This window comes from Larus michahellis, chromosome 2, assembly GCF_964199755.1.
Source record: "Larus michahellis chromosome 2, bLarMic1.1, whole genome shotgun sequence".
NCBI classification, from domain to species: Eukaryota; Metazoa; Chordata; class Aves; order Charadriiformes; family Laridae; genus Larus; species Larus michahellis.
The window spans coordinates 6,422,654-6,439,775 of NC_133897.1; the positions used below are offsets into that span (position 1 = coordinate 6,422,654).

At 46.9% G+C, this 17,122-nt stretch overlaps 1 protein-coding gene across 1 annotated transcript in view; it reads right to left on the reverse strand.

Moving 5' to 3' along the window:
* Positions 1-2,468: 2,468 nt before the first annotated feature.
* XIRP1 (xin actin binding repeat containing 1) overlaps positions 2,469-17,122 on the reverse strand; it is a 22,087-nt gene continuing 7,433 nt past the window's right edge. The window contains exons 2-4 of the mRNA XM_074574022.1: positions 14,538-14,701; positions 12,732-12,785; positions 2,469-11,100 (exon numbers count right to left, since the gene is read on the reverse strand). Coding sequence (XP_074430123.1) covers positions 3,442-11,100 — 7,659 coding nt within the window. The 5' untranslated portion in view covers positions 12,732-12,785; positions 14,538-14,701 and the 3' untranslated portion in view covers positions 2,469-3,441. The remainder of the gene's footprint in view (positions 11,101-12,731; positions 12,786-14,537; positions 14,702-17,122) is intronic.

Sequence of the window (17,122 nt, forward strand, 5' to 3'; positions counted from 1 at the left end):
GCTGGGAATGAACGTATGGACTTCTGGAGTATCTTTCCAAAGCGGCATAATCTTTTATCGGGGATGCAGGTCCCTTTCACCAGGGGATTTATTTTAAGTGCGCACTGTCTGATGCCTGGAAAACACTCTTGCTCTTCAGAGGTATTTTTATCAGCCCCAGGAATAAGCCTTTCTAATGGTTTGGAAGACAGAGAGGTGATTAGCAGCAATCGAATGGCACTGTGGGCAAGGAAATTATCTCAAGAATTCTGTGAAAAGCTGCTACAGAGTGTTCCTGGAAGGCTCTTTAGTGCACTGCTGATTACTGCTATGCTGAAAGTTGCAGCTGGCTTATGGCTTACCAGTTGTTGCCTTTTTTCCCCTAGGTAGATTAAAATTTATATTGTAGGAGAGGTCAGCCTGAAAATGTCTGTACTATAGATAGGTGGAGGAGATGGTGAGCACAAAGCTGTCTGACCTAAGACTGAGCATCCTCAGGGACACCAGTGGCTGAAACGGAGCTGGGAAGGGTAGCGCTTGATGTAGGTACTTCAAATGTGGCATATTTCACGCCTGCTGCTGCAAGAGAACTGGGTCTGCAGCTGAATTTGTCATTTGACCACTCAAGGAGGTACAGTTAAGCCAAGGCCATCTGTCCTCTGCCCGCTGGTCCACGTAGTTCTCCCAGCCAGCTGGCTCTTGAAAATATCTACCTAGCACTGTGTGAGAATGCGGTGACCTACTAGGGCGCAGAATGGTGAACAGTGTCATGTCTTGTATCCAAAGATCACAGAAAAACTACGACAACTCATTTGGGATTTTAAAGTTTGTGTGTGCTCTGCTGGTTTATTATTGCAAGGTCTGAAGCACGAAGAATGTGAGCTGATCCTTCAGCTTGTATTTAAATTCCACATCTTTGCATTTGTTTTTTTTCTCCAGCTTTTTCAGTGCTTCAGGGAGTCATGTATGGTCCTGAAATAATGCAGCATCTGTCCCCTCATGGTATTTCTGTTCCTGGCTGATGGAAATACCATGAAAGGAGCACGTCTTAAATGATCTTAGTCTCATAAATGGCTCATTGAGACATTTAGAAATCCTGTAAAACGCAGAAACACAAACAATAAGATCAGTATTTTTAAGCACTGGCAGTGCAGGATATTTGGGTTTATTTGAGTTTCTGTGGAATCATTTTCATTGCCCAAACAACATGTTTGCAGCTTACAAAAACTGCTCTGCAGCTGTCCTTAAAATGAAGTGAAACAAACATGTGTCATAGACATCCTGAAACAAGCTGAGAAAAAAACAAGGATAAGAAAGCAGTGTTGGAAAAATTTTGAAGAGGAGCTCCAGATTACTGACTCTTCCTTGTTTCTGCAATTGGTCCTACTAAAACAACGGGGAAAGTCTAAGTGGTTATTTTTTCTGATTCCCTGAAACCAGATATGCTCATTTTATGATGATCTGCTCTTCCACCTCAGCTTTTGGTGTATTCTTTGGTGGAACTGAAAATTATTTTCTTACTTTTGTTTTGCCATATCTTACTTTCAAATTTATGGAGTCCTAGAGGCCAACCAATGAGCTCTGGGTATGTGCCTGATTTTTGTGGGGGAAGCAGAACTGCTAGCTGGTCTACAACACCTTGAACAAGGTGTTGCACGGTGTGAGATAATATCTCCTATTTAAAAACCCGTCTATGGACTTAGGGATATGGAGTGGTAGACTCTGAAACTCTGAAGTCCTTTCTCTTCATTCATCAGTGTGGGCTCTTTTTTCTCAGAGGAAAAAAGCAAATATTAACCTTAATGTTTTACTGAAACATATGATTTTTTGAATGAGGTTACTGTCCCATTCTGCAGAAAGGTAAACTGATGCACTGAGACATGAGATGGCTTGCCATGGTTCAACTAGAAGGTCTACAGTCAGACCCAGGGGTCAGTCGTCTAGGTCTGAGCAGGCTGTAGGACACAGCTCCCTGAGAAACCATCCAGTCACTCTGCAGGCTCTTCGCCTTCTCCCACACCTGGAGCAAACTCCTTGCTCATTCGCCTCACCCCCAAACTGAGGTCAACCTGTGATGTGAGTTGAGGCACAGCACTGAGTAATGGCTGGTTCACCAACTGCCCCTCTGTGTAGGGCTTGTGGAGGCACAACACCTCCCCTGCCATCTCACGTGGAGGAAACGGGTGCAGGAAAGTGTTCACACCTTTCTTTTGGTGTACACATCCTACCCAGTTTCCACGGACCTACGCAGGGTCCTGGATTGGGTGTTATACATCGCCCTGGAGTCGACTCAGTTTTCAGACAAGAGTATGAATGTTGCTTGCCGCAGGGCTGATAATCCACTCACATTGTAAAGAAGACATAGACTAAATCCCTCCAGTGATTTAGAGTGCTCTCAATATGTGTTTCAACTGGTTCATTGAGAGATGATTTCTAGGTGCTTTCAAGGGAAACAAGCACTCAACAAAAGACACTCAACCAGACCAAAGTATTTTTAGAGGTAATGTTTACCTTCAGAACGCAGCAATAGAAGTTAAAAAAAAAAAAGCCACAAAATATCTAAAATATTGAGTTGAGAATGTACAAAACAAATTCATAATAAAAAGAAAATTGCTTTACAAAGTCTCAAAATGAATTTAAACAGGAAACATGTATGAAAGCATGGAAAATCTAAAATAAGGTTTTTGTATATATTGAATAATAAATTACAATTCTAAAAATAAAGAAAGGAAAGCAGTAACCATTCTGACTCAAGTAGAGAATCTTTCATAGCATCTTTCTCTGGGGGAACGGCACTGATAATAGCTGCAGGTCTTGGCTTGACAATTTTCAGTAGCATCGAGTACTTTCCAGGAACTGAAAAATAAACTGACAAATACCTCTCCCAACCCCAATAGTGACAGCAATTTGAGATTTTTTTTTCCTTCTCTTTTGTTAATGGCTAAGAGAAAACCTATCCAACCCACCCATCAATATGAGCATGCATGTATATGTGTTGTTAGGATGCCCTTCTTGGAAATCTGTATTGAAATTAGAAAAAGAAGGTAGCATGAAGGTGTTTGACAGTGACCAGATTGGTTGGTTCTTTAATTGATCCTACCTGTTCTTCTGCATTAGTTCAGAGAAGCCCTATATAACACCCCAACCCCTCCCCAAAACACTCTAGGGGGAAGAAGCTACTCTAAGGTGCCCAGGGATGGATTTTTCCCTTGTGCTTCTAACGGTGTCAGGGTTGTGGTGCAGCACCAAGTCTGTTGGGTTGGCCAGGTGAGGGCTGCTCTCCTTCAGTGTCAAGGCAGGCTGCATTTGTCCTGTCTGTAGGCAAACACCCAGACGATGGCCCTGAGAAGTCCTTTGGGTGTAGATGAATCCCTGTGTGTAATGTGGATAAACCAGGTTATTTTTTTTATTGTGGACTTTCTTTTTTGTCTCACACAGTTCTCTCTTGCTCTCCAGAATCTCCTATTTCTTTGGCTTGGAGTTGCCAAAGGTTACAAAGACCACTCCTGGCTCCTGAAAAGTGCCATTGGTGTGGAAGTCTTCACCTGGCCTCTTCAAGTACCTCTGAAACACAGGTGAGCCATATTGGGGATGAGAGACCACATCACATGTGGAAGATGTTTGCGTCTCAGATTGCTTGGTGACTGTGGTGGACGAAGTGATGATCTTGTTTCCAAACTGGTCCATTTCCTCGTACTGCTCCATGACAGTCCGGGTGGCTCCATAGAGCTTGGACCCATCGGGCCCTGTCTGCAGCTCCAAGATGCTTTTCTGCCTCCGTGGATTTTGTGGGCTGGGTGCATTCAGGGAGGAGTAATCTGAAAAGCTTCCTTTCACCCCACAGTGGCAGCTGCCTTTGGAGGTGTCTAGAGGGCACCTCTCTTTCTCACTGATCTGATGGTTGGCATTGCCAAGGGTGTGCTGCTTCATCGAGCTTAGCCCAGCTTTTGTTTGGGTAGGCTCTGGTCTCTTCTCACCTGCTGGTGGATGGTTAAAGGAGCTAAAGCTGTCCTGAGCAAAAGCATCCCTCTTTCCAGAAGTGTCAAGACAGTCTGGTGAAGGGGCGTCCCAGGGTGAATGTGCTGTCTTGGGTGATTCTGATGGTTTCCTGGCAGCAGACTCGATGGAGATGAAGGAAGGTGAGGAGGGAGAGCTGCCACGAGATTGAATGAGGCGGGGGACACCAAGCTCTGCCTTGGTTACCTCATTTTTTTCTGCCACCTTTGCACCCCCTCCAGATTCTGCCTCACCTGCCTCCGGTGTGGTTCCCTCCTGCTTGGCTTTGCTTGAGACAATGCTAATTTTACGGATATTGCTGCTGCTCACTGAGCTTTGGGTGTTCCCTAGAGACTCCTTGAACAGCCCTGAGAGCCCAGCGATGTCTGACTCAGACTTGAGACTAGAGACAGAATAAAGAGCCTTCTTGATGGCCTCCTCAATGTCCAGGAGCCGGGCAAGTGTCTGCTCCTTCAGGTGGATGATCTCAGCACTTGCTCGCTCCAGGTCCCCAAAAGCCAACTCCACCGAGGAGACACTGTCAGTGTCCTCCTTTGCCAGTGTCTCAGCCCTATCCTGTTGCTTGGCCTGGTGGGCCTTCTGACGAACAACCCAGTCGGGAACCTTCTCAAAAAAGCTCTTCAGAGCTTTCACGTCCACTTTGCTTGTCTCCTCTTCAAACTCCTTCACTCGAGTCAAGATCTCTTGCAGCTCCTCCTGTCTCCTGAGGTTCTCAAAGATCTCCATAGCCTCCTTGACATTGCCTTTCATGATCTCCTCTTTGTGTACTGACAGCCTCTTCCGACGCTCATCTTCTGTTTCTCTCTTGGGTTTTTCTCTCATAACAACTGCTGGCTTCTCCTGATCAAGTGTCTCTGCCTCCCCATCAGGACATTTCAATTGCCCACTATTAGCCTGTTGTTGCTCCTCAAAGGAGTTCATTGACTGCTGATGGAAGGACGTTGAATGACACATCTGCTTCATTTCATTCACCTGCTGTATGACTCTCTGACTATTCCACGATCCATAAGAATTAGACACACTTTCTCTTTCCACCTTGGATGAGGCATTTTGTTCAATGTCATCTCCCTTTTTTGGAGGAGTGATGTGGGCCCCATGGGAGAGGTTTGGCTCAGTCTGTCCTGGCACATTAAGTGTTTGTGCTCTACCAGGACAGGTTGGAGGTGATACTGAAGAGCACCCATTCTCATCTTGGCACAGGTCTATATGGCTCTGAACCACCTCACCAGTGCACCTCCTTAGAGCTGCTGCTTTCCCGCTTATCATTCCCTGCTCGACTTGAAAACTAACCACTCCATTTTCTATTGGCTTTGAAGTCTTAGCACTGTCTGATTCTACCTTTCCTTGCCCTGCTTTGCTTGCCTTGTACCTTTCCTCTGCCATTTGAAGAGGGGTTTTGGCAGTCTTTTTTGGCATCTTTCTCTCAGGGATCACACCTTGAACTGTGACAGGCTTGTTCACAGATGTCTCCAAAGTGCAGCATTTTGCTTGAACCTCCCCATGGCCTGATTGTTCACATACTTCCATGCAGCTTAATCCCAGCTCCGTGAGGGGAGGCTTTGGCTTGCTCATCTCCTTCAGGCCTGGAGGTTTCGGAGGCACAGGTGGAGGGACGGGTTTGGTTGATCTGCTTGTGCTGTTATTTGCAGAAGCGGATTGTGCTTCGTGTAAGAGGTGCTCAGGTTTTGGAGGAGGAACTGGTTTTTTCCTGGGTGGAGCAGTAATTTCTGGTTTTGGAGGAGTCCTGGGCTTCTCTGCAGGACTCTGATCACTGGGTTTGCAGGACAGAGAAGGGAGGGCAGGAGGAGGGGTTTGGAGTGGTGCAGAACATCCTGGGGCTTCGTCTTTGCTGGTTGGTAGTGGAAGGGCACCTTCTCTTGTTGCTTTTGTTGAGGGTGGGCAATGCTCTGCTTTCATCACAGCAACTGAGGGAGGAGGAGGAAAGTCATTATCAGCCTGCGACCCTGGAGCCACTACAGCTGTCTTGTTACTAACGACTTGAGTCTCATTTTTCTTTTTACACACAGAATAGGACTGCCCTGCATTTCTGTATATCATAGCGGCTTTAAAATCCCCTCTGGAGACATTAACGTTAGACTTTTCCAGCGACTGAAGTGTGGCTTTTAAATTACCACGGACAACATCCTCCTTTTCTACCAGGCGCTGTTCTGTGGTGGCACTTTGCAGTGCTCTGATAGCTGTCTGTACATCCCCTCTGACAATAACATCTCTTTCTTCTTGCACTGATTGCTCTTTGTAATCAGACTCAACAAAAGGGTTTATATAGGTTTTCACAGGTGTGGCAGTATAAAGGCCATCTTTAATGCTAACATCTCTACTAGGCACAACTTGGCTTTCCTGGCTCAATAGTTGTCCTCCCTGTACTTCCTCTGAAGCACTGACCTTTTTGTGTGATGCTATGCTCTTCTGAGACACGCTTGTGTGGGTCTTGGATGCCTCCTGGACTCTAGAGGTGGTGGTCCTGACGGCAGTGCTGGTGCTCTCCTGCCTGGTGGATGAAGTGTCTTGTTGGTGTACAGTTGATTGAAGGGTCACTGTGCCCTGTGTGCTGACTGTTTGCTGCCTGCAGGCCACGTGGACCTCCTCCTTGTTTCTCTGTAGCTTGCTCTGGACATGATGTTGAATGTTTTTTGCCTCTGCTGTTGCTAGCCTCAGGCTTTGCATTGCAGCCTGAAGATCACTCCCGAGGGCCTTTTCTTCTGGCTGCCTCTGACTGGCTTCTGCCATCCCCAAACTCTGCTGTTTCCCATCGACTTCTTCCCTCTGAGCCATCTTTTGGGTTGGAGATATGCCTTGCATCATAGTTACGGGTTCCTTCAAACAGGCAGAGGATGATGCTTCTTTCTCTGCCTTCTTGCTGACATCTGCAACCCTTTGAATTGACTTTGTAGTCACTTTAAGCCCCCCTGACAGCATTTCTTCCTTTCCCATCACTGTGGGCAGGGGTTTCCCAAGACATTGCACAGTGGCGCTTGTCACACCTGCTGCATGCACAGCCTCTCTCTCTAATGCACCCTCTTTGCCCACGCTTTCACATGCGAACACCTTTTTTGCTCCCGCCATAGCCCCTGGCTCACCCTCTGCAATTACTTTCTCTATTTGTTCTTTATTTGGTAAGATATGTATCTTAGCCCCCTGGACAACCCGTGGAGCACTCTCGTCTGCCCCCTGCTCTGCTTGGGAAGAGATGAGGGACTGTATCTCCGACTCCTGCTGGAGATTCTTCAGATAGTCTAGATCTCCCTTCTCAATGCAGCTTGCGAAAAGCTGGACATTTCCCTTCTCGTTGTCCTCACGCTTAACAGTTGCTGTTGCTTTCTGCTCCTGAGAAGAAGCCAACAGGTTGCCTATCGTTGACTTCACATCCCCCTTGACAACTTTCTGCTGGACAGAATGGAACAGGAGGGAGTAGAGAGTCATCTTCACTGATCCTGACTTTGTTTCTTGTAAGACCATCCCCTTTTTGATGGAAGCGTCTTGACTGAGGAGACCCTGTAAAGCCTTAGCTACATTTCCACTCAAGTCCTCTTTGCCTTTAATAGCTTCACTCTGGTCCAATAGCTGCAATGGGCTTACTTTGATCTTGCCCTCTTTGTCTTCCTCCACCAGCACGCTCTGTGCTTCCACGTTGGTTCTGTGCAGGAGCTGCAGCATGATCCTTTGCAAGTGGCCTCCCACAATCTCCTCTTTCAGGATCTCTGGAGCACCTGGGCTGCTGAGCTGGTACTTCACCATCTTCACACTCTCCATATCATTGGCTTCAATGAGGATCCCATCATGCTGAATAGCCTGGTAAGTGCAGAGAGTCTCTAAAGTCTCCTTCATGGTCCTTTCTTTCAGTTCTGTTTCTATACTACCTTCAGAAGCACTAAATTTATCCAAGGGTGTGCTCTCGAAGAGCCACGTTGTACTTTTCACATCTGCACGAGGGATCACTTCTTGGGCCCCAACATTGGATGTCACCTCTGAGTCCTTAAGGGTGTCCATTGGCTGGGTTTCAAACAACCAGGTGCAGCGTTTTACATCCCCTTTTTGTCTGTCCTCTCTCTGCACTGTACTGATAGATGAGCTTCTCTCTGCATCCCCATACAGGGAGTCCACAGGCTGGTTTTCAAAAAGCCAAGTGGATGTCCTTACATCACCCCGCTGAACATCACTGACACTGACCATCCTCACGTACTTCTTCTGACCCACTTGCTGGGACTCAAAGAGCTGCTTGTTGGACTGAACATCTCCCTTCTGCACATCATCTACTGTTCTGGGCACAGACATCTTTCCCTCTGAGAAGGAGTCAAGAGGCTCTGTCTCAAACCTCCACCGGGCAGCCTGGACGTCTCCTTTCTTGATGTCCTCTTGGGTCACAGCCCTGATCACAAACACTTCTTCTTCCTTCTTGATCTGATCCAGGGGCTTAGTTTCAAACAACCACCGGGCACCTTTCACATCACCTTTCATGATTTCTTCTTTCTGCACCGAGGTGACCTCATGGTATCCCCCCTCTTTGTCCTGGATAGCATATAAGGGTTGGCTCTCAAAGAGCATTGTGCAGGACTTGACATTAGCTTTGCTTATGGTGTCTTTCTGGATCTTCTGGAGCTCTGTCTCGTCCACTTTGTCATGGATTTGATCAAGGGAATAGGTCTCAAATACGAACCTTTTGCCTCCAACATCTGCCCCCTTGATATCCTTCTCTGGAGGGATTTCCTGGATGCCCTCAGAGCTGTCCTTCAGGGAGTCCATGGGGTAGTTCTCAAAGAGCCAAGTGAACTTGTGCACGGATCCGGCTTCAATTGTCCCATCATTCTTCTGGGTTGTTGGTTTGGTGACTGTATCCAAGGGCTTAGCTTCAAAGAACTCCTTCACTCTTGACACTTCCCCAGACTGTATTTCCACACGACTGGAGTACCGCACGGTTTTCTTTCGGTCAGCTTCACTGACAACACCGCTACCCAAGTTTTCAGTCTCAAATAGGTGCCGGACAGTTTTGACATCAACTCCCTGTAATTCCTCCTGAGTGTATGCCTTACTGACTTGTAAATACTGCTCCTCCTGGCCTTTCAGGGAGTCCAGGGGCTGGGTCTCAAACATCCATGTGTATGACTTCACATCGGCTTGGGGCACAATGCCATCCTCCTCCTGCTTCTTTTCAGCCTTCTCGTACAGGGTGTGGATGGGCTGGGTCTCAAAAAGCCACCTGCAAGTCTTCACATCCCCCCGCTGGGAGATCTCCCGCTTCACTGAGGGCTGCCCTTCACCTTGCATGGCTTGGTGATGAATGACGTCCATGGGCTGTGTTTCAAAGAGCCACTTGGCTGTTCTGACATCACCAGCCACCACCTCTTGTTTTGTGATCCCCCGTATTATATCCACTTTCTTGGTGCTTTCATCAAACTGGTCCAGGGGCCTGGTTTCAAACATCCATTTGTAGTTCTTGACATCACCACTGATGATTTGCTCTCTGCTTACAGAGGTGACTTCATGGAAATTGCCAAAGCTATCCTTGATGGCATATAGAGGTGTTGTCTCAAACAAGATTTGGTTGGCTTTAACGTTGCCAGCTGGAATCTTCTCCTCTTCTTTGGTGACGGGCTCAGCATCAGCCTGCTTGATGCTGTCTAAGGGGAGAGTCTCAAACAGGGTCTTGAAAGACTTCACATCCCCTTTCACTACCTCTTTCATGCTGGTGGCTGGAATTTCTTCCTCAAATGCCTTGGAGATGCTGCCAAAGGAACAGGTCTCAAACACATATTTTCTTTGCTTCACATCGCCCTTCTCCTCTGCTGAAAGCTCTACTTTCTTTAAACGTCCCACCTCAAAATTGTCTTTCAGGGTTTCCATTGGCTGGGTTTCAAATAGCCAGAGTGTAGATTTCACATCACCTCCAACGACTTGTTCTTTGGCTACAACGCTTTCTGAAGCTTCTCCTTTCAGAGAATCAAGAGTCTGTGTCTCAAAGAGCATTCTCTGTTTACTGACATCTGCCCCTGTGACAAAATCTGTTGAAGCCTTGAAATCCTGTTCTTCAACGGTGATTTCTCTAATGGCATCCAGAGGCTGAGTTTCAAATATCCACCTTGCTCCACTGACATCTGGCCTTCCAATTTCTTCCAATGAAATCCCACGGATTATTTGCACTTTGGAAGTGTCCTTGTTGATGGTATCCAGGGGCTGAGTCTCAAACAGCCAGCGAGCTGTTCTGACTGCATTGCTCTGAATTTCTTCTCGGCAGACGGACTTGATTTCATGGATGTTCCCAGTTTTATCTCTGATGGCACAGAGGGGCTCTGTTTGGAAGAGCCTGATAGTCTTCTTAACATCGCCTTTTAGCTCCTGGATTTCTGACTTGAGTTGCAGGATGCTCTTCTCCTCCACTGAGCAGCAGCGCCCTATAGCATCCAAGGACTGCGCTTCAAAGAGCTGTCTGGCACCTTGCACATCACCTCCCTGGACGGGATCCTTAAGAACTGCCTCCTGCATTTCGGTTTCATCCGAATACAGTTTGTTTAATGAGTCTAGTGGTTGGGTTTCAAACAGCCACCGGGCAGTATGCACATCCCCTCTGGCAAGGTCTGTGTCTGATACTTTGGCTGATGTTGACAGACTGTCCCCATTGATTGACTGGCTTTCAAAACGCAGGGAAGTATTTTTCACGTCCCCACCGGGAATGACCTCTTCTTCTGCCAGCTTCTTTGTGGTTTGATGGTCCCCAATGGAGTCAAGTGCCCAGTTTTCAAAGATCCAGCGCATGGATTGAACCTCTCCTGGAAGAACTTTGTCCAGGTTCACAGATGCCTGTGCATTGGGATCTTCAGTATTAAGCATTTCTGCCAGGTCCTCAGTCACAGCTTCTTCCAAGTTCTTCCTGAGCTCAGGATGCATGTGTCTGTAGAGCCTTTTTAGCTCGTTCACTTGACGCTGCTGGTAGAACTTGGAGAAGGCTTGCTTTGGAGGAGGCACAGGGAGTGGATTGGGATCCTGGTTCCCTGGAGCAATGACCTGGACTGAGCCAAGGGCAGGAGGGGGAGGTAAGTCGTCTTCCATTTTCGTGATTGCAACTGTAGATGATTTTTGAGCCTCTGCCATCTTTAGGGAAACAGTTTTAAAAGTCAGCATCACCTCTTACCCCCTAACCCCATGGCCATTAGTAGTGAGAATGGCAAAGGAAAAAGCCAGCCAAACAAGGGAAATCCATGCACCTATTGAGCTTCATACCTTTGGTTCAGTAGCTCACAGCACTCCAAAGCGTTACACCACTGCACACACTCCAGGCTTGGGGTTAGCTCTGGTTCAACAGCAACGCTCTCTAAAGCAAGTCTCAAATCCAGGCATGGTGTTGGTTAGTCTACAGTCCCCAGGATTCAGTCCAGCTACAGCGTAACAGAGATGCCCCATTTGGATTGTGTCAGCAGTGACCACAAGAATAACATGAAGAAGGCTATCTTAGAGTAGCGAGTTAAAAGTTAACTTCTCCCTCTTGCTGCCAAGAGTCCAGGGCAGTGTAAGGACCTGCAGAGAGTCTGGGAATGTAGGATATGGGTGTAGGACAAAGCCAAGGAGCAATATGTAGAAAGATCTCAAGAAGAAAATGAGGAGAGGGAACCAAACAAAAGTGTCAAACTGAGCTGATGAGGACAGCCTGTTTTTGGGAGGGCAGCTAGCATGATGGGCTTTTGGTAGCACCATGGGCTGCGCAGGAGTGAGGGCCTGGGGGACGACATTTGTCTGACTGATGGTTTCTTCTGTTGGACTCACACGTGTACCCCATGCTATCATTTGCATAAGAATAATGAACCGTTATACAATTGGAAACTTAAATAAAACTCTTTTGACTTGCAGACTTGTATGGGCGCCAGGGTAACTAAGGTTTACAAACTGCTGGAATTAGCAGGCTAAATTCCGCGCTCCACTAGGAGGACAAAGCAAGGCTGAGGGACCAGAGGTCAGGGTACAGCCATGGCTGGGGGCCAGCAAAAGTTAGACCTGTTTAGACTCAGCCGGCCTGAGCTCAGCTCAAATTCGGAGCAGCATTGGTACAGAAGCGAAGGGAGGGTGCAGTCGTGATGGGGTGGACTATGGTTGCTTAGCCTACCCTTGAACCTCACTTTCTGCATTTTTTTTTCCCTTAGCTTGGGAAGCCTGAGCGCCGAGCGCTGAACGGAATACCTGCGACCTGCGCTGGCTTGGCGTTTATCCAAGGGCAAGGTAGCTGAGGCCTATAATCGTTATCTAAAAGAGACTGTAATCCTGGTGGCTTTCCTTTCAGTAAACAGATCTGCTGACCCTTGGCATGCCTGTGGAGTTACGTCTGTAGAGTTATGCCTGGAATATTATTAGTTGTTGCTCAAAGCAATGGCGCGCGGTGTTATTTCACTCTGTTGCACACAGATTGTTCTGGCTAAAAATAAGTATTGAACATTAGTACAAGAAAAGAAAAAAAAAAAAGAAGCAGAATACCAAAATCAGCGTAGTTTGCAGCGAGTGTAAAATGCAAATCTTTCACATGAGCCAACATACTTTGAATGCACTTTTAAAAATAAGTTTTTTTTTTGAATCTGTGAAGAACTGCTGAACGCGGGGAAGGGCGACTGAGCAGCTGATAGCTATACTCAGTATGAAAGCACTCCTCACTGCCGCGTGTGGGTATCTAAATCACACTCCACCACAGTCCACAAATATTTGGTTAGATAACCGTGCTTATCCTTAACATTTCTTACCTTGCTTCTTTTCTGGCTGTGGGGAGGGCGAGCGGAGTTGTCCTTCACAGTACTCTGGAAAAGGCACAGGGAGAAATGACATCAAACTGCATAGGAAGACACATTATCTGTCTATATCTGTCTATCTATCTATCTATCTGTACCAACTAGAGAACTGAAAACCATTACAAGTGAGGTTTTTTTGTTCTATGGCAGTTCTGTACAGCTGGAAAAAAAAATCTTATTCCAGGCTGATCAGAAATATTTTTTTTTTTCCAAAACTCTCAGTCCTGAAACTCCAAACACATTTGTTTAGAGTTGGGGGAAAAAGAAAACAGGCACTGATTTCTCCAAAGTTTGATATAGCTTATATTTTTGTTTATAATTAAATATTTTTAAAATGAAATGGATCTATATTTGTAATTGTATTATGGATTGTCAAATTCATTGTTTTGAGGTTGCTTTTCTTTTTTTAATCTCAGTTTTCTATTTTTTCCCAACCAGAACACCTTATTGCGGTGCAGATTAATTAGAAGATTTCAATTACTACAGATTCTGGTGAAGGGACTTTTCTGGTGAAGAAGCAATTCTCAGCAAGCAGTATGGCCCACCACACATTGCTGAGCAGGACACACGGTTCTTAAAGAATCATGGAATCGCCTAGGTTGGAAGGGACCTTTCAGATCTTCTAGTCCAACCATCAACATAACTCTGACAAAAACCATCACTAAACCATATCTCTAAGCACTATGTCTGCCTGTCTTTTAAATTCTTGCGCAACCCCAGTGCGAGGTGACACACGTGGGAGCATGGAGCAGCAGGGCAGCCTTTACAGGAATCAAAACCGGCTTCATTGCAGGTAACTGGTCATAATTTTCCAATTACAGTCTCAACTTATTTATTATCAGCTTGGGCTTCTTCAGGCTGGGCTCCTCCAGCACAGAGCCCTGATACAGACGAGAGAGACCACATCTCTGGGCAGAGACCCAGCAAAAGACTGAGCGTGGGAAGGAGCATGAACGTGCCTGCAGGAAAGGTCCAGATGTGAAATCACATCCCGTGTCACTCTTGGATCACCAGTGGAGTTGGGGAAATGGGAAAAATATAGCTCAATGCCTCATAACCCTTATAATCTGAATTATCCTGTGACCCAATGATCTGCCTGGGGTGGGTGATTAAACCCCTGGCTCCCAGACCCAGGGCTATAAATGGAGGGACACAGGGAGGGTGCACTCCCTGACTGTGCCGTATATGCCTGACTGTGACATATATAGACATGCATACATGTGTGTGTTGGCATGGGTATAGCACAGAGAGGTACATGTTGCTGTGTGCTGAATATTTCCTCCACGGATGTGAGCGTGTAAATATAGAGATGCAAATAAAGTGGAAATCTTATGTGTGAATAAACAGTTTGTATGGGGTAGCAGATGGAGGCGTGTGTGTGTGGGATATGTGTGTGAATATAATGTGTGTATACGTGTGCGTATGTGGTGTATGCATCATACTGGCACTTAGGGACATGGTTTAGTGATGAAATTGACAGCGTTAGGTTAACAGTTGGACTCGATGATCTTAAAGGTCTTTTCCAACCTAAATGGTTGTATGATTCTATGATGTGCATTCATATCAGCACCTCTGATCACATTTATACAATATTTGCAAATGGCAAGGGAAAGCTGGTCATTTTTGGGCAAGCAAAACGCCACGTTTCTCCTCCAGGTTCACCAAACCAGACATGTTCTCTCTCACCCTCTTACAGCCACTTGCTGGGACGGGACATTTTTTGGATGCCGTTGGGGGAGGATGGCAACACGCAGTGCTTACCGGCTGTGTGGGGCTGCCGGCGTAAGCAGCAGCAGCGGCAGCTGTCTGGGAGAGATAGAGAGCCGACAGCGCCTTCACGGAGGGCGCAGAGGACCTCCCTCGTCCTTGGCGAAGTATGCAGCTAGTGTTGTCTGATACGTCTAAAAATGACCGCGTCCTCTCATCTGAAAGAGGGACAGAGGTGCACGGTGAGCTGTGTGCCATAGACGTGAGGGTACAGCCCTGGAGCATGGGCATCACTCATCGAGGGCTCTGCTGGGCACCCCACTGTCTGCACATCGATCCCCCTGGCAGCCTCCACCCTGGACCCCCAAAACTTGACATCACTCTCTTTTGGTTTAGGGAGAAAACGTGGATGTTTCCACCTCCTTCATGGCTGAAACGGATTTTGAGCCTGCATGAGAGTAACACAGCGGGCAGTGACCTGATGCCACCGTCCTGCTGGCAGGGCACAGAGCCTGCATCCATGCCCGCATCCCCAGACAAAGCCATCAGTGAACAGGAGTGAGGCAGAGGATGTGAAGGAGCTACGCATGTTCAATTTGAACCAATTCCCACTGTTTTTTCTCCATGGCCACATCGCTCTCCCATCAACATGCCTCACAAGCAATTATTACGCTCATTTATCTTTACGTCTCCCCTGGGAACTCGTTTCAGAGAACTAAGAGATGAAGAAGTTACGAGACTTGCTCAAGGACTGTGCTCTTTGGCACAGTCAGAGGACTGAACCCTGCTCTTAGTTGAGAGATTTGATATTTCGAGCTGCCATGGGGGCCCCACTGGGGTCCAGCACAGCATTGCTGAGATATTCAAGATACTCAGTGTTCCTCCTACCTTTGTTCAGATGTCTCCCATGGAGATGCCTAGAGCTGAGGACGTCCCTATCTGGTTCATGGAGAAATGGCTATGCTGGGAGGAGGTGATCTATTAGCCAAGCTTCCTGAGGGGTGCACAGAGGGACTGGATGGTTGGAGCGGCCACACATTTTCGGATGATGCTCAGGCCATGCTCGCTCACTCCCACCTGCTGTACTCCCTCCCTCTTGGTCCTCATCCCCCTAAAGATCCCCTCACCCCCTGAGGATGAGAGCTGTGTCCCCATGCCCGGAGGGAGGTTCATGTCAAAGCTAATGACTCTAAAGTAGATGGGTTCACTTTTCAAAGAAAGAGGCAACTCCAAAACCTAGCTAAGGAATTCCTTTTTGCATTAATCTGCTAGGTGTCAACAGGATGGCCATCTCCACCTCCCACCACAGACATACGTAGAGCTTTACATCTATATGAAGCATCTCAGTCCTCCAGGTTAGTCAGGGCTGTAATTTCTCTGTTACTGCTGTAAAACCACGAGAAGGTTCTCCTTTTATCTGCAGGCTTGCACTGCTGCGTTCGGATTTAGTGCGGTATTTGCAATGCTTTCTGTTTGAACAATGGGCTCTCTCTCCACAAATCCAGCTATTGCACAGCCAGAAAAGGGCTGATGTACTTTTTAATATGTGCACAGTAGAAGCACTGCAGCAATTCTAGCATTCTTTGCCCTCAAATCTCAGTCCCCAAATCATAAGATCTTGTAAATACCAAACTTAATGACTCTTTTCTTTTTTGTTGTGAGTTCAGATTTTCAAGTTTTTTCCTAGAATACTGAAGGTGATTTACTCTGTTTTTATTTTAAAGCAACAACAAATAATGTCATACACTAGCAGAATTCCTGGAGCTGGTGCTTCAAGTGAAATACCAGTTCCTAAGGGGACAAATATGCACCAAAAAGCCATTGAGATAAGAGCAGAGGGATGCCAGTGAGCTTGTCAGACACTGGTCAGTGTTTTGCTGGAAGGTGCCAAACCCCAAGGTTTTCTTTTGTCCTTGGTTCCAGCTGCTCCCGAAGACGCACAGGCATTTCGATGCAGAACCAAGGCTGGATACACGAGGAAGCAGCTGGATGCAACACAGGTTTAGCTGCCCAGCTCTGCCAGAGGTCACTGGGACACCAGGGGAGGAAACAGAACACGATATTTCCTTACTGCTTTTTTTGCTAAGTCACTGTGTAAATATAGGACCTCTCTCCCTGATTTCTGCTTTCCGCAGCCTAAATACTGAGTCAAAGTGAATTCTTCATCTACAGCCAGTGGAGACAGTGGCATTGCTGGGGCAGATTTGGTGTATCTTAAGACAGGCTGAGGGGCTACAAGACAAACCACCCTCTGATTGCGTCAGTTTTTCCCCACTCTGCTCAAAAGACCGCAGACTTTGACTAGATCCCTGTTTTTTTTGAGATTAAGCACCCTGGAAATGGGGAGGAGAGGGTCAAGGCATCACTGAGACGCTGATTTTACAGGAGCTGTTGCTGATAGCTGCTCACACAAGCCCCTCTATCTGCTTCAGTGGGCTTCTCCCTTCATTTGGAGGATTGAGGCATACATTTGAAGGGGGCCACTTTCTAAAAATGGAAAATGAAGTAATTGGGAGCAAAGGTACCTTGAATTTCATGGTCTTTCCTTATTATGGGCATACCCTGCCAGAAGAGCGTTGAAACATGTGCTGAAGTAGCTGCAGAAAGCTTTAAAGAAGTCTTTGAAAAATCTTGCCTGG